Raw genomic sequence first — 24585 nt, 5'->3', positions numbered from 1 at the left:
GAGGGGGTGAGTATTGGGCTCTCCAGTAAGTAATGAACGATGCAGGAGAAGCCGTATGGAAATGAAGGATGGAGACGGTAGTGAGCCTCATTACCAGGCACTCCTCTCCGGTACAATGTGATGAATGAATTCCTGGCAGTGTTTTCGGCGTTGCTGCTGAGCGATGCTGGGTGACAGATACACGTTATGGAGTGTGATGGACATGAGCCTCCATATAAATCAGCCCTCAGCTCAGCGAGAGGTTTGTTTGCACTGATAGATCTTGTTAAGGCTCTATTACTGGAAGCAGGAGGCTGTGCGCACTTACCTGGATACCTACCCGTCCACGACGGTCCTGTGTGTGCATTGCGTCACTGCATCATTGCAACTTAAAGGACGTTAAAAAAAAATCATAAAGGATCCATCTATAGCATTCAGAAAACGAGGCGAGCGAGCACCTTCCTACCTTCATACTGGGTCACCTACTATTCTTGGTTAAGCATGTAAACTGTTACTGGCAACTAAAGCACTGCATACCAAACAATGCGGATCTCCTGAAGCCTCTTTGCACCCAAATCCTGCCAGCATGGATTCCAGTGATTGGCCATATTACCAGACTACAGAGGACCATGGCTGCCCAATTAATGTCAGCAAGGCTGTCTATAATGTGCAAGGTCCAGGTGACAGGCTGACAACGCAGCGAGATGGGACAGAGCGTTTTCACCCTATAACAGGTAGCGCCTGAACAGGGGATTTTTATGGCAGGATCATTAGGGATGGTTTTATGTAAAGGACAAATAGATCCAGAGCTCTTTAGGCCATACTTCTTCTGCGAGTGACAAGGGCACCAAGTTCTGCTCTCCTGTGACCGGCATTTAGCTGACAGTGGGCTAAAGCCTGCTGTTGGCTGACATCGCTCAGCTTGTCCAGGTGCAGGAGGGATCCCGACTTTAGTGTCGTGATCCTCCCAGATATCTTAGTGGCAGCTGGCTCAGCTTCGTAGAAAGCCGCAGGAAAACTGAGCCAGCCGCCCCCTTCCTCTCTACAGCCCGGCCTCAAGTGAGCGCTGGAGGGGGCAGAGCAGAAAGTGATACATACAGGAAGTCTCAATCCCGCTGCCGGAACACAGCGCTGTATACTGAATGTGGGTGAGGATATATACAGGAAGTCCCCATCCCGCTGCCAGAACACAGCGCTGTATACTGGATGTGGGTGGGGATATATACAGAAAGTCTCCATCCCACTGCCGGAATACAGCACTGTATACAGGAAGTCTCCATCATGATGTAGGAACACAGCGCTGTATACTGGATGTGGGTGAGGATATATACAGGAAGTCTCCATCCCACTGCCGGAACACAGCACTGTATACAGGAAGTCTCCATCACGATGTAGGAACACAGCGCTGTATACTGGATGTGGGTTAGCATATATACAGGAAGTCTCCATCCCTCTGCCGGAACACAGCGCTGTATACTGGATGTGGGTTAGCATATATACAGGAAGTCTCCATCACGATGCCGGAACACAGCGCTGTATACTGGATGTGGGTGAGGATATATACAGGAAGTCTCCATTACGATGCCAGAACACAGCGCTGTATACTGGATGTGGGTGAGGATATATACAGGAAGGAAGTCTCCATCACGATGCCAGAACACAGCGCTGTATACTGGATGCGGGTGAGGATATATACAGGAAGTCTCCATCACGATGCCAAAACACAGCGCTGTATACAGGAAGTCTCCATCACGATGCCAGAACACAGCGCTGTATACAGGAAGTCTCCATCACGATGCCAGAACACAGCGCTGTATACAGGAAGTCTCCATCACGATGCCAGAACACAGCACTGTATACAGGAAGTCTCCATCACGATGTAGGAACACAGCGCTGTATACAGGAAGACTCCATCACGATGCCGGAACACAGCGCTGTATACTGGATGTGGGTGAGGATATATACAGGAAGTCTCCATCACGATGCCAGAACACAGCGCTGTATACTGTATGTGGGTGAGGATATATACAGGAAGTCTCCATCACGATGCCAAAACACAGCGCTGTATACAGGAAGTCTCCATCACGATGCCAGAACACAGCGCTGTATAAAGGAAGTCTCCATCACGATGCCAGAACACAGCGCTGTATACTGGATGTGGGTGAGGATATATACAGGAAGTCTCAATCCCGCTGCTGGAACAAATCGCTGTATATTAGATGTAAGGATAGATACACTTTATTCAGCGGACGTATCTGTTAGTGAAGGAAATGGTTTGTGTGGACCACTTCGGCCTATACTATATAAAATGCAATCATGTCCGGAGTTGGGCTTTAAATGCTTATTTATATCCTGGAGTTTTTCTAAGAAGAACATCGTTGGACGATCGGTTAGGTCAGGAAAAGTTTGGTTTACATTGGAGCCAATAGGAGCCGTCACGAATCTGGAGGATAAATGTACTTTTATAGAAATTGTTTTCCATTTGCAGTGATGACGTTTTATCTTTTGTTCTATGGAGCAACAACAACGCACAATCATTTTACTGCAGGAAAACGCCCTTCACCCAGACATACCCCATTCATCGCTCAGTCTCTGGATCTCATTGAACGCCTCGGCTCAGAATAGGGTTATTGTGCGTCAGTGTACACAGTACAGCAATCATACTCTCCACATTTTTATATCATTCCTTTAGTATATTGCAGTTGTGACTGCATTAGCTTTCTGTTTTCACCTGGTGATCCTGTCACTTTCTTTTTTTTGGGGGGGGAGGGGGCTGCTTTTTATCTGTACCCGCTACCACCTCTGTAATCCTTCCCTAGGCGAGGATTGCGCCACAGTCCCTGCCTACTCCTCTCCCACCGCATTCTGGAAGAGGGCTTTCACACTGGAGAAACAGCAGCAGTTTGCAGGCGCTATTTTTAAATCAATAGCGCCCCAGTGTGAAAGGGGCCTTAATCAATGATAAAAATAAATGTTAAATGTAGGTTCTTCCTTTAACCACTTAAGACCCGGACCTTTAGGCAGCTAAAGGACCTAGCCAGTTTTTGCAATTCGGCACTGCGTCGCTTTAACTGACACATGCGCGGGCGTGCGTGCGACGTGGCTCCCAAACAAAACCACAAGGGGGCGCTGAAGGGGTTATGTGTGACCTCATGTGTGTTTACAACTGTAGGGGGGTGTGGCTGTAGGTGTGACGTCATCGATTGTGATTCCCTATAAAAGGGATCACACGATCGATGACGGCGCCACAGTGAAGAACGGGAAAGCTGTGTTTACACACGGCTCTCCCCGTTCTTCAGCTCCGAGGACCGATCGCGGGACTCCAGCGGCGATCGGGTCCGCGAGTCCCGCGGCCACGGAGCTTCGGACCGGGTCGCGTGCACGTATATCGTCGGTAGAGGGTCCTTAAGTGGTTAAGCCGGCCATACACGGAACATTGGCTGCTTCCTGAGGAGGCGGCCGACATTCACTTAGGGAGTGGCCCTACTCCAGTCAATCGTTTATAGATTTTTGATGGAACATTATTGGTCGACAAGCTGCTCCATCCAATCACATGCAGCCTCTATTCGGGTTTTTTGGCGACCAATGGGAAGCGGTTAGCGTCATCAGCAGTTTCCTCCATCCACACTGTAAAGCAATCTCCGGTGCCTTGAGAAAGTCTTCATACCACTTGAAATGTTCCACATCTTGTCATGTTACAACCAAGAACGTAAATGTATTTTATTGTGATTTATTGTAATAGACCAACACAAAGTGGCACATAATTGTGAAGCGGAAGGAAAATGATAAAATGGTTTTCAATTTTTTTTTGCAAATAAATATGTGAAAAGTGTGGCATCCATTTGAATTCACCCCCCCCCCCCCCTTACTCTGATACCCCTAACTAAAATCTAGTGGAACCAACTGACTTCATAAGTCACCTAATTAAGTGTCCACCGGTCTGTAATTTAAACTCAGTATAAATACAGCTGTTCTGTGAAGCCCTCAGAGGTTTGTAGAGAACCTTAGTGAACAAACAGCATCATGAAGTCCAAGGAACACACCAGACAGGTCAGGGATGAAGTTGTGGAGAAGTTTAAAGCAGGGTTAGGTTATAAAAAAAATCTCCCAAGCTTTGAAGATCTCACAGAGTTCTGCTCAATCCATCATCGGAAAATGGAAAGAGTATGGCACAACTGCAAACCTACCAAGACATGGCCGTTCACCTAAACTGACCGGGCCGGGCAAGGAGAGCATTCATCAGAGAAGCAGCTAAGAGGCCCATAGTAACTCTGGACAATCATTAGTCGCGCTCTCCACAAATCTGGCATTTATGGAAGAGTGGCAAGAAAAAAGCCATAAGAAGTCCCATTTTTAGTTTGCAAGAAGCCATGTGGGGGACACAGCAAATGTGGAAGAAGGTGCTCTCGTCAGATGCAAAACGCTTTGTGTGGTGGAAAACTAAAATCGCACATCACCCTGAACACACCTTTCCCACCGTGAAACATGGTGGTGGCAGCATCATGTGGTGGGGATGCTTTTCTTCAGCAGGGACAGGGAAGATGGTCAGAGTTGATGGGAAGATGGATGGTGCCAAATGCAGGACAATCTTAGAAGAAAACCGGTTATGGTCTGCATAAGACAAGACTGGGGCGGAGGTTCACCTTCCAGCAGGACAACGACCCTAAACTACAGCCAGACCTACAATGGAATGGTTTAGATCAGTGGTCTTCAAACTGCAGCCCTTTACTTGCCTTTATCCGGCCCTTGGGGCAGTATCCCTCCCACTGATACAAGACACTATTCTGACATCTGACACTGACAGTGGAGCACCATTTCTCCCACTGACACCACTAATAGGGCACTATTCCTCCTTATTATACAAATGATGGGGCACTATTTCTCCCCCTAATACCATATGTTAAGTCCCACTGATGCCAGAAAAATTTCCACCTTGCCAAAGTCCGGCCCTCCAAGAGTCTGAAGGACAATAATCCGGCCCTTTGTTTCGAATGTTTGGAGACCCCTGGTTTAGATCAAAGCATATTCATGTGTTAGAATGGCCCGGTCAAAGTCCAGACCTAAATCCAACTGAGAATCTGTGACAAGACTTGAAAATTGCTGTCCACAGACGCTCTCCATCGGCTCGGCTAGGTACACGTGGCATGGACAGCGCTGCAGCCCGGGCGAATGGGCCTGGGAAGTCAGATTTCAGCACGTATGATGTTCTGCAGATGAATTGATCGATGTCAGGCCAGACGGCCTCCACTGCAGAGCTTCATTATCATGCAAATTAGCTGATAAAAGAAATGAATCATCAGCCTGAACATCCAGGCGACAACTCCGAGAACCCGATCCACAGCACATCGCGAGTCGCATATGAAAAGGATGACTTGGCAGCACATGACTCCTACATCTTAGAATGATATTGTGAAAAGGGACGGAGCGAAACTCGTCTTCCTGCAGTCATTACACCTTCAGGCCTGGTTATGGTTTTTATGGCTGCAAAAGTCACTGAGGTAAGTACTTCACTCCGCTCTGTGAGCGTATCATATAAGCCATACAAGGTGGGTGGGTAGGCAGATCAGCAGTCTGGGGTTCTTTACACTGAGGTCAGTAAGTGCTAAATGACAGTCATGCCCAACCCCCCTCCAGACTAAGGCCAAGGAATGGCTCAGAACAACCCCCCCCCCCCCATTAAGGAAAAAATTCAGGAGTGGGGGAACCAGTTAACCCCACTTGCAGGGGACACGGCCACTCCCATTTGGCCCAACAAAGGTCATTTGAAAAATTAAAGGAGCCGGGTGGAAATGCATGACTGCACCCATAGGTTGCGGCCTCTGTTTCGGCAGATCTTCACGGCATCTGAGCGCCACAAACCAAAAGCACAATTTAATCAAGGTTTTAATACCCAATATTGGTGAGAATGTGATCGTTGTCACAGTGGTCACATAACTGAAGCCGACCTGGGTCCTCGACAGCTCAGTCTGCGCAGGGAGTGCCTTCTCGGCACACCGATATCGTCCGGCGTTAATATTGGACAGTTGGAAGGATTAGGAGGTATAGGGAAGATGGGAAGGGAAAGGGGATTAGGCAGTATTGGGTAGGGGGAGGGATGTAGGCATAATTAAGCAGTTAAGGGGGGGGGGGGGGGATTGGGCAGTATTGGGAATCGCAGAGTGAGGCAGCAACCGTCAAGCAAAACTGCTCTATAAAAATCACAGACACGCCCGATCAAAGCACTCCGTTCATCACTTGCCCACATCTTTATCTACAACACACATTATATGACTCCAAGATGAGAGTACTCACCATCGCAGGGCTATTTTGATGGGTGTGGTGAGGCAGGAGGTGAAGAGGTCGGCGGGAAGGTCCGGGTTCATAGGCAGCAATTCTACCGCGTCACATGCCGCCAGCTGAATACAGTTCTTCATGGAGGGCGGCAATGGCATCTGTGCCAGCGGGTGGCTGGGGGCGATAGCCGCAACCTGAAAATGACATCACATGAATGAGTTCTAGACATGGACTAAGGGCCTACCCTCAGTCGAGCGTTACCCATAATACATCTCATCCCTGTCAATGGTTCTTTCCTCCTTCTGGTTTCTCTACTCAGATTCCCAACATTCCCTCCCCCCCTTTGACCTTTAAGTCTCACTCATTGCAAATGCCATTCATAGAGGAAAACAATGGAAATTACATCTTTATGTACTAATAGTTCAAGGTGAGTCATTCAAAAAACACTTGACTTTTATCATAATGGGAATATGTTCTACAATGGGATGCCGAGATAAAAACTGCCATACAAAACACAGACAAATGTTCAGAAACTACATAACTAATCCCCGGAGAAACCAAATGAAAAACACATTGTACAAAATAAACAGCTTTCTCCAACGCGAAGAGAACGCTTAGAGGACGCGAAGAGAACGCTTAGAGGACGCGAAGAGAACGCTTAGAGGACGCGAAGAGAACGCTTAGAGGACGCGAAGAGAACGCTAGGAGAACGCAAGGAGAACGCTAGGAGAACGCTAGGAGAACGCTAGGAGAACGCTAGGAGAACGCTAGGAGGACGAGAGGAGAACGCAAGGAGGACGAGAGGAGGACGCGCGAAGAGGACGAGAGGAGGACGCGCGAAGAGGACGAGAGGAGGACGCGCGAAGAGGACGAGAGGAGGACGCGCGAAGAGGACGAGAGGAGGACGCGCGAAGAGGACGAGAGGAGGACGCGCGAAGAGGACGAGAGGAGGACGCGCGAAGAGGACGAGAGGAGGACGCGCGAAGAGGACGAGAGGAGGACGCGCGAAGAGGACGAGAGGAGGACGCGCGAAGAGGACGAGAGGAGGACGCGCGAAGAGGACGAGAGGAGGACGAGAGGAGGACGCGCGAAGAGGACGAGAGGAGGACGAGAGGAGGACACGCAAAGAGGACGCAAAGAGGACGAGAGGACGCAAAGAGGACGAGAGGACGAGGCGAAGAGGACGAGGCGAAGAGGACGAGGCGAAGAGGACGAGGCGAAGAGGACGAGGCGAAGAGGACGAGGCGAAGAGGACGAGGCGAAGAGGACGAGGCGAAGAGGACGAGGCGAAGAGGACGACGCGAAAAGGACAAGAGGACAACGCGAAGAGGACGAGAGGACGACGCGAAGAGGACGACGAGAGGAGGACGCGAAGAGGACGAGAGGAGAACGCGAAGAGGACGAGAGGAGGACGTGAAGAGGACGAGAGGAGGACGAGAGTAGGAGGCGAAGAGGACGAGAGGACGACGCGAAGAGGACGCAAAGAGGACACAACGAGGACGACGCAAAGAGGACACGAAGAGGACGACGAGAAGAGGACGCGAAGAAGGACGATTTAGAGAATGCCAGGAGAATGCAAGAAGACTGAAGAGAATGCGAGAAGAATGTGAAGAGAATGCGAGAAGAATGTGAAAAGAGTTCTTAGCCAGGAATGAAGTGAGGAATTTTTGAGGAAGACCTAGAATGGTTAGAGCTTTCTCGTACAGGGAAAACTTGCTTAGTTGAGCTTCTCCTGGGGAATGACAGGGAGTGATGTTCATTCTGAAGCCCGCTGTCTGGTGACATCAGAGTTGGTCTAGGCTTTGAAAAGATCCTGACTTTATGGTTGGGATCCACCCAGAAGCCTGGACCGACAACTGGCTCCGCTATTCAGCACACCACCGAGATCCTGAGCCAGCCGCCCCCTCCACAGTCCAGCACTCCAGTGAGCACTGGAGGGGCAGAGCAGAGAGCCTAACACTGACAGTCATCACTTTGAACGATCAGCGGATAGAGCCGGCGGGGGGCAGATGCAGCATGGATTGGTAACTGCAGCCATCTAGGGGGGGTGATTTTTTGTTTTTGTGATTCCCAAATTTCTCTTTTATTTGTGCCTTAAATGAACCCCAAGAAGCTACATTTTTGTCTTGAATTCCTCTTAAAAACGATCAATGCCCTTCCTGCACCTAGGCACCCCTGTGCTGTCGCCTGCAGTGTGAGATCATCTAAGGAGTGAGATTTAAAGATGTCACTACTATTCTGCTTACTGTTCTACTTGCTGGAGGGGAAGTTGTACCTGGGGACCTGCAGTGCAATGATCTCTCTGCTTCCACCTTAGCCATGATAGGGGGCCGCCCTTCATTCAACTCTCCAGCTGCTTCCTGGATAATACCTAGTAATCATCAGATCACCAGAAGAAGGAAGGAAGGCCAAGATGGCTGCCTCAGGAATGGGAAGTGGGCAAAATATCAATTGCAGAAAGATCACAGGACACATCCTGGTCTAGGCTCACATATCACCCAAAGCTCAGGGTCTCTCTAAGCCTTTCCTGCCATCTACTTGGAATGCATAATAATTGATTTACTAAAACTGCAATGTACAAAATCTGGTGCAGCTGTGCATGGCAGCCAATCAGGGTCCAGATTTTATTGTTAAAGCTTAATGGAAAAAACAGTTTTAGTAAATCTTCCCCTGTGTGTCACAAAGACACTGCTCATTCTCCTCCCCTACCCCAAACGCATTCGATTTTCATGTTCATGGACGCAGCCGGTGTTGGGCCCCAAGGTCGTGGCCGGGGCTGTTCATGGACGCAGCCGGTGTTGGGCCCCGAGGTCGTGGCCGGGGCTGTTCATGGAGGCAGCCAGTGTTGGGCCCCGAGGTCGTGGCTGTTCATGGACGCAGCCGGTGTTGGGCCCCGAGGTCGTGGCTGTTCATGGACACAGCCGGTGTTGGGCCCCGAGGTCGTGGCTGTTCATGGACGCAGCCGGTGTTGGGCCCCGAGGTCGTGGCTGTTCATGGACGCAGCCGGTGTTGGGCCCCGAGGTCGTGGCTGTTCATGGACACAGCCGGTGTTGGGCCCCGAGGTCGTGGCTGTTCATGGACGCAGCCGGTGTTGGGCCCCGAGGTCGTGGCTGTTCATGGACGCAGCCGGTGTTGGGCCCCGAGGTCGTGGCTGTTCATGGACGCAGCCGGTGTTGGGCCCCGAGGTCGTGGCTGTTCATGGACGCAGCCGGTGTTGGGCCCCGAGGTCGTGGCTGTTCATGGACGCAGCCGGTGTTGGGCCCCGAGGTCGTGGCTGTTCATGGACGCAGCCGGTGTTGGGCCCCGAGGTCGTGGCTGTTCATGGACGCAGCCGGTGTTGGGCCCAGAGGTCGTGGCTGTTCATGGACGCAGCCGGTGTTGGGCCCCGAGGTCGTGGCTGTTCATGGACGCAGCCGGTGTTGGGCCCCGAGGTCGTGGCTGTTCATGGACGCAGCCGGTGTTGGGCCCCGAGGTCGTGGCTGTTCATGGACGCAGCCGGTGTTGGGCCCCGAGGTCGTGGCTGTTCATGGACGCAGCCGGTGTTGCGCACCGAGGTCGTGGCTGTTCATGGACGCAGCCGGTGTTGGGCCCCGAGGTCGTGGCTGTTCATGGACGCAGCCGGTGTTGGGCCCCGAGGTCGTGGCTGTTCATGGACGCAGCCGGTGTTGGGCCCCGAGGTCGTGGCTGTTCATGGACACAGCCGGTGTTGGGCCCCGAGGTCGTGGCCGGGGCTGTTCATGGATGCAGCCGGTGTTGGGCCCCGAGGTCGTGGCCGGGGCTGTTCATGGACGCAGCCGGTGTTGGGCCCCACAACTGAAGGGGCCCGAGGTCGTGACCGGGGGCCGGTGTTGGGGCCCGAGGTCGTGACAGGGGGCCGGTGTTAGGGCCCGAGGTCGTGACCGGGGCTCCCAACAGAAGTGGAGATTTCCATTTACAGACATCCAGCAAGCAGTTTTGAGCGTTCTTCAATGATTTGGATGGACAGTTAGCAGGTTATAGCGTGCAATAAATGAACACCATGTTAGTCGACTAAATAGAACATCAAAATGAACCCTGCTAGAGGCCCAGACCCAGGAATGAGCACTGATTACCGAAAGGCGTACTTCTATTGCACCCTATCCTGTCTGGTGGTAAATCGGCTATGTAAGGTGACCCCCCCAGTGGCCAAGCTGTCAGTCTGCCGTCACATGAAAGATGATGAAGGCGGCAATAGTAGACAGTCATGGTGAGTAGAAATTTCTCGATGAATCAGAAAACATCGGGGGAATTTCCTGATGATTCTTCTTTGGCAGATGGCGGGTGAGCGGCAGTGCGGAGTCGTGTGGCTTCACATAACTACAGATGGAGAAAGACAGACTGAGACAAACACAGCAATCTGGATGGAGAGCGTGCCAAACCACAATGCACGCAACGCAGATATCCCCGGCTACAACGCGGTGAGGTCACAGATTATTAATGCCCTCCTGCAAAAGACACATTCCTCGAATGTCCTGAAATCTCTCTTTATGACTTTCCGGCACACAGCTAAAATCAGGTTTACACTGAGTGCAGCCATAGTTTTGTGCAGTTCAAGCCTTCAAAGCTGCACTGAGGTCACAGCTGTGACTGGAAGAAAGTGTCCCCATTGGACAATTTCACTCCTCTGACATCTGTAACCAAAACATGTGCCCCTATTGGATGATCCCCCCCCCCTCTGACAGCTGTCACCAGGAACAAGTGTCCCCATTGGATGATTCTCCACCCCCCTCCCAACCGCAATAACCGAAACAGGTGTCGCCATTGGACTATTTCCCCTCCTCCGACAGCTGTCACCAGGAACAAGTGTCCCCATTGGATGATTCTCCCCCCCCCCCCTCCCAACCGCAATAACCGAAACAGGTGTCGCCATTGGACTATTTCCCCTCCTCCGACAGCGGTTACTGGAACAAGTGTCCCCATTGGACGATTTCCCCTCCTTTGACTGCTGTCACTGGAACAAGTGTGCCCACATTGGATGATTTTCCCCTCCTCTGACAGCTGTAATCAAAACTAGTGCCCCCATTGGACAATTTCCCATTCTCTGACAACTGGTATTGGAACAAGTGCCGCCATTGGAGGATTTCCCCTCCTCCGACAGCTGTCACTGGAACAAGTGCCGCCATTGGAGGATTTCCCCTCCTCCGACAGCTGTCACTGGAACAAGTGCCGCCATTGGAGGATTTCCCCTCCTCCGACAGCTGTCACCGGAACAAGTGCCCACATCGGATGATTTCTCTTATAGGCCTGTCCTGGAATTCTAAACATAGACTGCAATACACACTAAAAACATGACAACATCTATGCCCTTCCCCTCCCCCTACAAAGAAGTGCTCTGGCTGGAGGTATAATGGGGCGGAGAGAGGAGCGCTCTGGCTGGAGGTATAATGGGTCGGAGAGAGGAGCGCTCTGGCTGGAGGTATAATGGGTCGGAGAGAGGAGCGCTCTGGCTGGAGGTATAATGGGTCGGAGAGAGGAGCGCCCTGGCTGGAGGTAGAATGGGACGGAGAGGAGCGCTCTGGCTGGAGGTATAATGGGGTGGAGAGAGGAGCGCTATGATTGACTGGAGGTATAATGGGGTGGAGATGAGCACTCTGACTGGAGGTATAAAGGTAAGGAGAGAAGAGATCTGGCTGGAGGTATAATGGGGAGGAGAGGAGCGATGTGTCTGGAGGTATAAAGGGGAGGAGAGATGTGGCTGGAGGTATAATAGGGTGGAGAGAGGAGCGCTCTGGCTGGAGGTATAATGGGTCGGAGAGAGGAGCGCTCTGGCTGGAGGTATAATGGGGTGGAGAGAGGAGCGCTCTGGCTGGAGGTATAATGGGTCGGAGAGAGGAGCGCTCTGGCTGGAGGTATAATGGGTCGGAGAGAGGAGCGCTCTGGCTGGAGGTATAATGGGGTGGAGAGAGGAGCGCTCTTGGCTGGAGGTATAATGGGGTGGAGAGAGGAGCGCTCTGGCTGGAGGTATAATGGGGTGGAGAGAGGAGCGCTCTGGCTGGAGGTATAATGGGGTGGAGAGAGGAGCGCTCTGGCTGGAGGTATAATGGGGTGGAGAGAGGAGCGCTCTGGCTGGAGGTATAATGGGGTGGAGAGAGGAGCGCTCTGGCTGGAGGTATAATGGGACGGAGAGGAGCGCTCTGGCTGGAGGTATAATGGGACAGAGAGGAGCGCTCTGGCTGGAGGTATAATTGGGAGGAGAGGAGCGCTCTGGCTGGAGGTATAATTGGGAGGAGAGGAGCGCTCTGGCTGGAGGTATAATGGGGTGGAGAGAGGAGCGCTCTGGCTGGAGGTATAATGGGTCGGAGAGAGGAGCGCTCTGGCTGGAGGTATAATGGGGTGGAGAGAGGAGCGCTCTGGCTGGAGGTATAATGGGGTGGAGAGAGGAGCGCTCTGGCTGGAGGTATAATGGGGTGGAGAGAGGAGCGCTCTGGCTGGAGGTATAATGGGGTGGAGAGAGGAGCGCTCTGGCTGGAGGTATAATGGGGTGGAGAGAGGAGCGCTCTGCTCTGGCTGGAGGTATAATGGGACGGAGAGGAGCGCTCTGGCTGGAGGTATAATGGGACGGAGAGGAGCGCTCTGGCTGGAGGTATAATTGGGAGGAGAGGAGCGCTCTGGCTGGAGGTATTATTGGGAGGAGAGGAGCGCTCTGGCTGGGGGTATAATGGGACGGAGAGGAGCGATGTGTCTGGAGGTATAATGGGACGGAGAGGAGCGCTCTGGCTGGGGGTATTATGGGGGGGGGGGAGAGGAGCGATGTGTCTGGAGGTAATATAGGGGAGAAGAGGAGAGATCTGTCTGGAGGTACAATGGGACGGAGAGGAGCGCTCTGGCTGGGGGTATTATGGGGGGGAGAGGAGCGATGTGTCTGGAGGTAATAAAGGGGAGAAGAGGAGAGATTTGGCTGGAAGTAATAAAGGGGAGAAGAGGAGAGATCTGGCTGGAGGTAATAAAGGGGAGAAGAGGAGAGATCTGGCTGGAGGTAATAAAGGGGAGAAGAGGAGAGATCTGTCTGGAGGTAATAAAGGGGAGAAGAGGAGAGATCTGGCTGGAGGTACAATGGGACGGAGAGGAGCGCTCTGGCTGGGGGTATTAGGGGGGGGGAGAGGACCGCTCTGGCTGGAGATATAATGGGACGGAGAGGAGCGCTCTGGCTGGAGGTATAATGGGACGGAGAGGAGCGCTCTGGCTGGAGGTATAATGGGACGGAGAGGAGCGCTCTGGCTGGAGGTAATAAAGGGGAGAAGATGAGAGATCTGGCTGGAGGTATAATGGGACGGAGAGGAGCGCTCTGGCTGGGGGTATAATGGGGAGGAGAGGGGCAATGTGTCTGGGGGTATAATGGGGAGGAGAGGGGCGATGTGTCTGGAGGTAATAAAGGGGAGAAGAGGAGCGCTCTGGCTGGAGGTACAATGGGACGGAGAGGAGCGCTCTGGCTGGAGGTACAATGGGACGGAGAGGAGCGCTCTGGCTGGAGGTATAATGGGGGGGGAGAGGAGCGCTCTGGCTGGGTGTATTATGGGGGGGGAGAGGAGCGCTCTGGCTGGAGGTATAATGGAGTGGAGAGAGGAGCGCTCTAGCTGGAGGTATAATGGGACGGAGAGGAGCGCTCTGGCTGGGGGGTATAATGGGGAGGAGAGGGGCGATGTTTCTGGAGGTAATAAAGAGGAGAAGAGGAGAGATCTGGCTGGAGGTACAATGGGGTGGAGAGAGGAGCGCTCTGGCTGGAGGTATAATGGGACGGAGAGGAGCGCTCTGGCTGGAGGTATAATGGGACGGAGAGGAGCGCTCTGGCTGGAGGTATAATGGGACGGAGAGGAGCGCTCTGGCTGGAGGTATAATGGGACGGAGAGGAGCGCTCTGGCTGGGGGTATAATGGGACAGAGAGGAGAGATCTGGCTGGAGGTATAATGGGACGGAGAGGAGCGCTCTGGCTGGGGGTATAATGGGGAGGAGAGGGGCGATGTGTCTGGAGGTAATAAAGTGGAGAAGAGGAGAGATCTGGCTGGAGGTACAATGGGGCAGAGAGGAGCAGGAACCTTCCTGAAGCGGTGTGTGAATTAGATGGAGAGGAGAGCCGTATTCTCCACGAGGACAAAACTAGAAAGAAGATGAAATGAGAAATATCTATTTATCACTCTCAGCGCTGTGCGCCCCCAGACACCGATACGTGGCCGGATATTACAGATCACAAATATGAGAAAACTTTCATTGCTGAACATTTCCTCCACAATATATCCCCCGCTCATCGCCAATAATGCGGAGAGGAGAGTGCGAGGAGCGCAGGGCCTGCAGCTGAGACAACTCACCTGTCACTGTAGGAGAGAATGAGAAGACGAACGTTCCCCCGCCTCTCATTTATATATACTGTATGTAGCTTTACACTGACCCCGAGCTTTTACAAAGTAATGGCTCCTTTCGCACAGGAGGATGGGAAGCATTATAAACAAGTGGATGAGCTGTGTTTTTACTGCCCCTACAGCCTCACCTACCAGCAGCTGTTGCTCAGGTATGTACACATTGCCTGGGGTTTTGCGTCGCAGTTAGCGGTTCTTCGCGGCATTTGAGCACAAGCCAAAAAACGCAATTTAATTAATTTTTAACTAAACAATTACATCTTCTGAACACCACTGCTACAGGAAGGGGGCCAAATTCAGCCAATCATAGCCAGGTGTTCCTAGCGCCACCCCCTGGACTGACCGCCCACCACTGACCCCCGATGATGAAGAGATCTTAGTGGGGATTCCTGGGGACACGGAAATACATTCTACCCTCTTACTGGGGTAGGAAGGTGGTGAATGCTGTGATTGTATCTCTCATTTCCTCTGACTATGCAGATACACGACCTACCCTGAGACATCACCTACCTATGTCCAGGTGACACATCCCCCAACCAACTCATGGGGAAGGACCGCCGAGTAATTCTCCATACAATGGAAGAGTTTCTCTATGACCACATCCAAGGAGAAAATTATCATCTTTCCACAAAAAAAATGAAAAGGGGAACCAACTCCGACAGATCCTGACCAATCAGTGCCTACCATTGTCAGCATTATGGAGGATACTCCCTCCGGGGCGGTGTTCTGTATTGTATTCGCCAGGAATGACATCATCACCAGGCTTAATAAACTGGAACAGCAGCTGTGCACACAACGGTGCTGGGAAACAATTTGGGCCCAATTCCACATGAACTTATTTCTAGGAGGAAAGACAAGACACGCTCCTTCATATATGGAAGTCCTGAGAAGGGCCCTGGGACCCAGCAGGAGAATAATGAAGGGCAAAACAAAGTCCAAGGAAGTAGGAGCCATCAAGGGAACTGGTCACTTGGCCTGAAGGCACATTATCCATTTGTGAACACCTGACCATCATAAATCCACATGAGCTTGATGGACATCCAACTCCAAAGTCATGGCAATTACTATAGAGTGCCTAGCCCCCCAACCCCACCCATCACACTGTGTGACTATAACATCATCGCCCACTTTTCTGGGAAGACTTCCCACAAGATTCTGGAGGGTTATGGTCATATAATGTGACAGGAATTTGTCCCATCTGTGAGGTCAGCTACTGATGGTGGATGAGAAGACACGACTCACAATTGGCATTGCGATGCCTCCCAAAGGTGATTGGTAGAGAGGAGGTCTGGGGGGGAATCGGTAGGGAGGAGGTCGGGGGGGGGGGGATCAGTAGGGAGGAGGTCAGGGGGGGAATCAGTAGGGAGGTGGTCGGGGTGGGGAAGGTGAGTAGGGAGAAGGTGGGGGGGGGGGGTCGGAGGGAAGAGGTCAGGGGGATCTCCGTACAGGACACTGAAGTAACTCCACACCAAACTGGTCACCCCATGCACCACCGCAGAGCCAATTCTCTGTCTACACATACTAACAGCCCTGAAGAAGGGTAGGCTTATCCCCGAAACGCGTTGCCCATATCTGTACAATATTTTTTTTCAATATAAGATTGTAATCCTTCCATTAGGGTTGGCGTAACTCTAGACACCGGCCGCTCCTCTCTCCCTATCCAAAAAAAAATGAACCCTCAGATCAGCCTGGGCTCCTGAGGACAACTTCAGAAGAGATTTGGTATTGCCAGTCTCCCTTGTTGGTGAACCAATGGCTTTGTATTTCCCTCAGATGCTCCAGAGGTGATTAACCACGCCCTCATTGAAAGGCCAAGAGCTTTATTCTCCAAGTTCAGAGCAGAAGCAATGATGTCATCCGAGTCATTCCTCGTCCTCCTCCACCAAAGCTTCCGTTCTGTGTTCACATAAGGCCCCTTTCACACTGGGGCGTTTTTCGAGCGCAGCCTCATCTGCAATCTCAATGTGAAAGCCTGAGTGCTTTCAGAGCCCTTTTCACACTGCCAGTGCCCGAAACGTTTTAGGGCGTTTTTGCAGTGCCTCAGTGTGAAAGGGTAAGGCGTTTTTACAGTGCTTTTCAATTCATTTCAATGGAGAGGGGCGTTTTTGGAGCGGTTTTTTTCAGCGCTCAAAAGCTGCTCCAAAGATGCCGCTTGCAGTGTGAAAGGATCCATTGAGATGCATGGAGAGCGTTTTAGGAGCGTTTTAATAGCGCTATTAACGCTAAAACGCTGTAAAAATGCTTCAGTGTAAAAGGGGTCTAAGGCATTACAAGGCTGCTGGGGCAGGAGGAGCAGAGTCACTGCTGAGAGAGGGGGAGAAAAAATTGCTCCAGTGTCTGCAGCTCCTGGGGTCACCGTGGGCTGGTTTTATGGCTCATTTACTGCTTTTTAGAATATGCCAAAAAACCCGGCCAGAGGTTCTCTTTATCACAGGGAGTGCAGCCCCCCCCCCCAGTCTTCCATCCTCGGCTCCTGGAACTAGTTCGATGCGGAGCCGCGGTTCTCCTGACCTTATTAATACCCTCTTCTGAAATTAGATGTTTGTTTTGAAAGTGAGCAAGATTACAATCATTTGGATGCTTTGGGTGCCAATTATAGGCGAACGCACAGCGCCGGATGCAGGTCTTCGCAGCCGAGAAATAAATGAGCTCTCGCTGAATTCTCAGAGCTCATAATTAGGTGATGCTTGGTGAAAACGCTCCCCCCCCCCCCCCCATACATATGCATGGATGGGAAATGGAGCAGCGGGTGGATAGAAGGGAAGAGCGGCTCGGGCCGGACACGGAACCACCTCAGTGACACCACGAGAGGGAAGAGCGGCTCGGGCCGGACACGGAACCACCTCAGTGACACCACCAGAGGGAAGAGCGGCTCGGGCCGGACATGGAACCATCTCAGTGTCACCACGAGAGGGAAGAGCGGCTCGGGACAGACACGGCACCACCTCAGTGACACCACGAGAGGGAAGAGCGGCTCGGGCCGGACACGGAACCACCTCAGTGACACCACGAGAGGGAAGAGCGGCTCGGGCCGGACACGGAACCACCTCAGTGACACCACGAGAGGGAAGAGCGGCTCGGGACGGACACGGCACCACCTCAGTGACACCACGAGAGGGAAGAGCGGCTCGGGACAGACACGGCACCACCTCAGTGACACCACGAGAGGGAAGAGCGGCTCGGGACAGACACGGCACCACCTCAGTGACACCACGAGAGGGAAGAGCGGCTCGGGACAGACACGGCACCACCTCAGTGACACCACGAGAGGGAAGAGCGGCTCGGGACGGACACGGAACCACCTCAGTGACACCACGAGAGGGAAGAGCGGCTCGAGACGGACACGGAACCACCTCAGCGACACCACGAGAGGGAAGAGCGGCTCGGGCTGGACACGGCACCACCTCAGTGACACCACAAGAGAGATGTGAAGGAGAAAATTCTGACGAACAGCAGCGGCACAACAGGAAACTCCATTTTTCTTGTTCATAAAGATGGAAAGCCCGAGGCGGTGCAGGAGAAGGAGTCTGTAAATCATAGAAACAGCAAACCTCTCCTGACAACAATTCTTTGTATGAAATAATTATCCCCGAGCTGCCGATATACATCAGGTCTGAGATATGGAACCGCCGAGCAGGAAGAACTCCGGATCAGGCCCCTCACTTTCCAAGAATTGTAGAGCAATAGATGGCCAAACCTGGAGGACGGGTGCCTATGTCTGTCTCTATAAAGATAGGGGCACTAAACTGTCCTTCAGACTTCGGGGGGGGGGGGGGGGGCAGACTGTGGCCAGCAGTCAGTGGAATAAACAATGCCCCATCTCATTGATGTCAGTGGAAAAAATGGTTCCCCATCAGTGTCAGTGGGTGGAATAGTGCCCCATCATTGGTATCAGTGGGAGGAATAATGCCACATCATTGATGTCAGTGGGAGGAGCTCCGCCCACAATCAGACATTACAAAGGGGGTCACAGGATGGAAATCACAGGGGACAATACAAAGGGGGCCACAGCTTGGAAATCACGGGGGCCACCATTACAAAGGGGGGTCACAGGTTGGAAATCACGGGGACCTTACAAAGGGGGTCACAGGATGGAAATCACAAAAGGACATTACAAAGGGGGTCACAGCTTGTAAATCACGGGGGTATATTACAGGGGGGACAGGGGGGATATTACAGGGGGGGCGGGGGCGGGTCACAGGTTGGAAATCATGGGGGAATTTACAAAGGGGGGGTCACAGGTTGGAAATCATGGGGGACATTACAAAGAGGGGGGTCACCGCTTGTAAATTATGGGGGGGACATTACAAAGAGGGGGTCACAGGTTGGAAATCACGGTGGACATGACAAGGTAGGGGGTCACAGCTTGGAAATCATGGGGGACATCCTGCAGACGGAGTCCCATGGGGGTACGTGAAGCGGGTGTCGGTTTCTACACAGAACTTACATTAGATTACGTCACCTTCAGACAAATAAAAAGTAGAAATGATCCTGTAAATGTCAGTAGATTTTATGTGCAGAGCATTCCACTTCTCGCTGCCACATTCACATTCCATGCACGACTGAATTTACACAATCTGCCCACATGGCAGCGCTACGCCTATTCTGCAATTCCAGGCAGAGAGATGGAGGGGGAGGGGGAGCTCAAGGCCACTTACAGCAGTACAAAGGGTTCAGTATTGTACAATTCATCCCTTGCATGTCCTTCCTGGTTAGTCTCAGGATATACATTACAGAAGAAATTCGGAAAACTGCACCTGTGCTCACACTTACAGCAGATAGGAGGCGCTATTCATCTAGAGGACCAAGACCCCCCCTAAAATCTAACATTTCCAGGACATTTTAGCTACTGTGATTGTTTGACTGACCCCCCCTCTCCTCAGACTTCCCTTGCCTCCCCCTCCAAGAGACTTCCCTTTCCTTTACCCCCCCCCCCCCCCCCCCCAATAGACTTCCCTTTCCCCCACCATCCATACACTTATTAACAGGACATATTACTCCCTACATACACACAAGAGTAACACGCTGCATAAGGTGAACTTGGCCTTAAGGCCCCTTTAACAATTAGACCGATCGGATCCGGCTATCTGATTTTTAGGCAAATCCGTTCGGGCCACCCATTGACTCTTATGGGGAGGCGGACGTCAGCGGATATGGGTCCGATCTGACAAGATCCGCTCTAAACAGACGTATGGCCATACGCTAGCCATCCATCCAGCAGGTCGGATCGGATGAAAACGAACAGGCTGTCCATTTTCATCCGATCTCCCCATAAAAGGAGAGCGGGGCTTTGACAGGTCCATCTCAGCGCAGTGAGCCGAGACGGACCTGTCATCCGCCTGCTCAGGGAGGAACAACAAAGCGATCCCCGCTGAGCAAGCGGAGTCAGTCAAAATGGATCCACCCCGTGTGAAAGGGGCTTTAGTGCCGGCTCACACTACTGCGACCTGGGATCCGACTTGTGTCGCCCCCCAAGTCGCGTGACATGAGCAATTCAAGTGAATGAGAGCCGTCTTAATGTACACTACTGAAGTCGCTCCGACTTCAGAAAAGGTTTCTGTACTACTTCAAGGCGACTTCTAGGCAACTTGTACCCATAGATTTCAATGGAAGTCGCCTCCAAAGTCAGATCACTCTCCTAACTAAAGCAACTTTACAGGAAAAGAAAAAAAAGTTTACTCCGGCAAACCCCTCCCTCCCACAGAGCTGATTATTCTGTGATTGGCCACAAGTCGTCTGTCCTGGAGGCAACTTCAAGATACGCTGAAGTCGCATTGCAAAGTCGCGCTGTAAGTCGGGTTTGGCCCTGTGTGAACCGGCACTTAAGCAACAGAAATTTTCCACTTTATTTATAATTTTGGAAAACAAATCATAACTAGAAAATGCATTTCCTGCAGAAAATGTGTGGGAATGATGAATAGCTGCCGATATGCTACAGCTAACTGGATGAATAGCTTAAATCCGTAAGAAAAAGTTAAAGTGAGAACCAGCATTCCCACTAATAACCATCTTTTTAAAAGTAATTACCTTTTGCAGGAGCTGCCCCATAAAATTGCCCCATAAAATTTCTACCATCAAAACTGCGCCCATCATATTACCACCAACAAACTGCCATCAAATTGCCCCCATCAAAAACTGCCCCACCAAAAACTGCCCCAGTCCTATTGCCCCATCAAAAAGTGCCCCCATCAAAAACTGTCACATGCTCTCATTGACTTCAATGTTTAAAAAAGTGTTAAAAAGCGTAATATTTTAAAAAGTATAAATAGTAGGAACAAAGTTAAAGAAGTCCCATCATTAGCTGAGAGAGCTGAACATTTTAAAAATGTAATGGTTTTAATAGCTGAAAGTATGCAGAAGTTACGCAGAGCCAAAAAACGTACGGAATAAAATTTAAATTAAAGATAAATAAAAAAAACAAACAATTGTGGGACTGCTGAAGCATTCAACCAGCCGAAAGTAAAAGGTGTATCACAAAACTGAAACTAGACAAAAATACCTACGTTTTGATGTATAAATTGTGTATGACAAGTAGATCTTGGGCGTGAGAGCAATTTATAGAGAAGGAAAGAAGATAATTTTTTTAAGGCTCTGTGCTGTAGCGATGACATCATCCACTCTAACCAGCCCCATAGACACTCTGTTTATTTGCTAAAATTTCCTGAAATGATCACTAAACTTAAACAGCTTTTTCACAAAAACTGTAAAAGGTATCAAACTGAAAAGATATAGCCGGATAGCTGAATATTTTGTGAAAGTTTGTTTGGTGTCTGTAGGTGAAAGTATGAAGGAGCTGAAACTTTTGGGAGCGGGAGAATGTTTTAAGGATTTGAAGCATGCTCTCATTGACTTCAATGTTAAAAAAAAAAGTGTAAAAAAGTGTAATATTTTAAAAAGTATAAAGTTAGCTGAAAAAGCTGAACATTTTAAAAGTTGAATGGTCTTAACCACTTAAGGACCCCATCACGTCGATTTACGTCGGCAGAATGGCACGTGGGGTCGCGGGTGCACGCGACCCGGTCCGAAGCTCCGGTCCCCGGAGCTTCTTCACTGTGGCGCCGTGATCGATCGTGTGTTCCCTTATATAGGGAATCACAATCGATGACGTCACACCTACAGCCACACCCCCCTACAGTTAGAAACACAGATGAGGTCATACATAACCCAATCAGCGCCCCCTTGTGGTTAACTCCCAAACTGCAATTGCCATTTTCACAGTCAACAATGCATTTTAAATGCATTATTTGCTGTGAAAATGACAATGGTCCCAAAAATGTGTCAAAATTGTCCGAAGTGTCCGCCACAATGCCGCAGTCACGAAAAAAATTGCTGATCGCCGCCATTAGTAGTAAAAAATAAATAAAAAAAAATTCAATAAAACTATCCCCTATTTTGTAAACGCTATAAATTTTGTGCAAACCAACCGATAAACGCTTATTGCGATTTTTTGACCAAAAATAGGTAGAAGAATACGTATCGGCCTAAACTGAGGAAAAAAATTGTTTTTATATATATATTTTTGGGGGATATTTATTATAGCAAAAAGTTAAAAAATATTGATTTTTTTTCAAAATTGTCGCTCTATTTTTGCTTGTAGCGCAAAAAATAAAAACCGCAGAGGTGATCAAATGCCACCAAAAGAAAGCTCTTTGTGGGGAGCCACGTCGCACGACCGCGCAATTGTCAGTTAAAGTGACGCAGTGCCGAATCGCAAAAACTGGCCGGGTCCTTTATCTGCCTAAAGGTCCGGGTCTTAAGTGGTTAATAGCTGAAAGTATGCAGAAGTTACGCAGAGCCAAAAAACGTACGGAATAAAATAAAAATTAATAAGAATAATAAAAAACGAATAACAATACTGGGAAAGCTATTGAGCATTAATAATAATAAGCCAACTAAATGCAGTGTAATTAGGAGGGGTGAGAAGTGTGTCTTACCTCCAGCTCCTGCTCCCTCTGCAGAGCAAACTGCTTGAAAGACTTGACGATGAGCCCTGCGTTGGAGCAATCGTAGACAAAGATGGAGGGGCTGCCCATCCAGGTCTGCAGGTCGTATATGGAGAGCGGGATGTACTGCGTGTAATTCTACAACAAAGAAGAAAGCAATTGGTAAGTTTTCTGCTTCCCAACCAACATAAAGAGAGCTCATTGGTGCGGAGGAATCAGATATGGCGGATCAGCCACAGCTGGCTGTCCCAGGAGTCCTCCCGGGTCTATCCCCCTGACTGATACCAAGCGTTCCGGGTTTGCCGGACACACACTATACCGTGGATATAAAAAGTCTACACACCCCTGTTAAAATTGTAGGTTTTTGTGATGTAAAAAAAAAAATGAGACAAAGAAATACATTTTTCCACCTTTAGGCTGCATTCACACCTAAGCGTCGGTCGTTCGGACGTTTTTTTTCGGCGTTTTTTTCCGGCGTTTTGTCGCGCGTATTCATGCTTATTTGCGTGTTTGCATACAGCGTTGTCCGATGTTTTTGTACTTCAACGTTTTTTATTTTAGCCAATATGAAAAATTATCATCTTTTCATCACTTGTTGCTATGTTGGTAGATTTTTTTAATCTTCTGCATGGGCGACAAGTTCTAGCGACAAAACGCCCGTAGCAAACGCCCGTTGTCGCGCAAGTCGCTTGAATCAAGCGTTTCCATTACTTTCTATGGGAAATGGAAACACTCAAATACGCCCAAACTGCCCGATACGTGCGACAAAAAAGGGTCCGGGACTTGTTTGAGCTTCAGGCGATCGTCGTTTCAGCGTTCGGCGTTGAGATGTGAACAGTCTCCATAGAGAATAATGTAATTTCGACCCTCCGGCGTATTATAGCGTCGCGCTTCAGGCGTTAAAACGCCTAGGTGTGAATGGAGCCTTAATGTGACCTATAAACTGTACAACTCAGTTGAACAACAAACTGAAATCTTTTAGGTGGACGGAAGTAAAAATAAAAAATAATCTGGTTGAATAAGTGTGCACACCCTTACACTAATACTTTTGTTGAAGCACCTTTTGATCTTATTACAGCGCTCAGTCATTTTGGGTATGTATCTATCAGCACGGCACATGCGGACTTGGCAATATTTGCCCACTCTTTGCAAAAACCCTCCAAATCTGACAGATGGCGCGGGCATCTCCTGTGCACAACCCTCTTCAGATCACCCCACATATTTTCAATGGGATTCAGGTCTGGGCTGAATTTCTTTGGTGATTTGGATGTATGGCTTTGGGTCGTTGTCATGCTGAACGATGAAGTTCCTCTTCATGTTCAGCTTTCTATCAGAAGCCTGAAGGTTTTGTGTCAATATTGACAGGCATTTGGAACCGTTCATAATTCCCTCTACCTTGACTAAGGCCCCTGTTCCAGCTGAAGAAAAACAGCCCCAAAGCATGCTGCTGCCATCACCATGCTTCACGGTGGGCTGTCTTTTGTTCAATTTGTTGTAACTAGTCTAACGGGTGAAAGTTCTCTTCTGGGGGGGTCCTCATCTTAGTGGCGAGCTGCCCAACGCAGGTTGATTGTCTGCATTTTGACAACCCTGTGGAAGTTCATCTCTAGCTCCCCCTCTACCACCCACCTCTTAGCCATTCATATTTATGGCATCCCGACGCACCTTGCCCACGGATAGGCATTGCAGCTTGCCAAAATTTGGTGCTGCTCCAGCACACCACAATGCACATCAATGAGTTGACATGCATGGATGCATGGAGCTCAGCGAGTGTGTTGGGGTTCTACTTAAACCCAATGATAGCAGACGGCAGCAATGCATCTAATGCGAGGAGCTGCGCGTTACCAGACCCCGGGGGAGGCGCCTCCATTCTATATCGCAGAGACCCGACAATAAACACAGGCCCGGATTCAGATACATTTGCGTATCTTTCGGCGGGCGTAGCGTATCTTAGATACACTACGCCGCCGTAACTTACATCGGCAGGTCCCGTATTCAGAAAGAACTTGTGCTGTAAGTTA

The 24585-nt window shown here is 50.4% G+C and overlaps 1 protein-coding gene across 1 annotated transcript in view; it reads right to left on the bottom strand.

Annotated features, from left to right (window-relative positions):
* The window catches only part of RPTOR (regulatory associated protein of MTOR complex 1), a gene marked incomplete at its 3' end in the record, with an annotated part of 186144 nt that overhangs the window by 62128 nt on the left and 99431 nt on the right, over positions 1-24585 (bottom strand). The window contains 2 exon segments of the mRNA XM_040330942.1: positions 6271-6446; positions 22556-22702. Coding sequence (XP_040186876.1) covers positions 6271-6446; positions 22556-22702 — 323 coding nt within the window.

This window comes from Rana temporaria, chromosome 12 (assembly GCF_905171775.1).
Source record: "Rana temporaria chromosome 12, aRanTem1.1, whole genome shotgun sequence".
Taxonomy (NCBI): Eukaryota; Metazoa; Chordata; class Amphibia; order Anura; family Ranidae; genus Rana; species Rana temporaria.
This window is presented reverse-complemented; position numbering and strand designations above follow the sequence as displayed.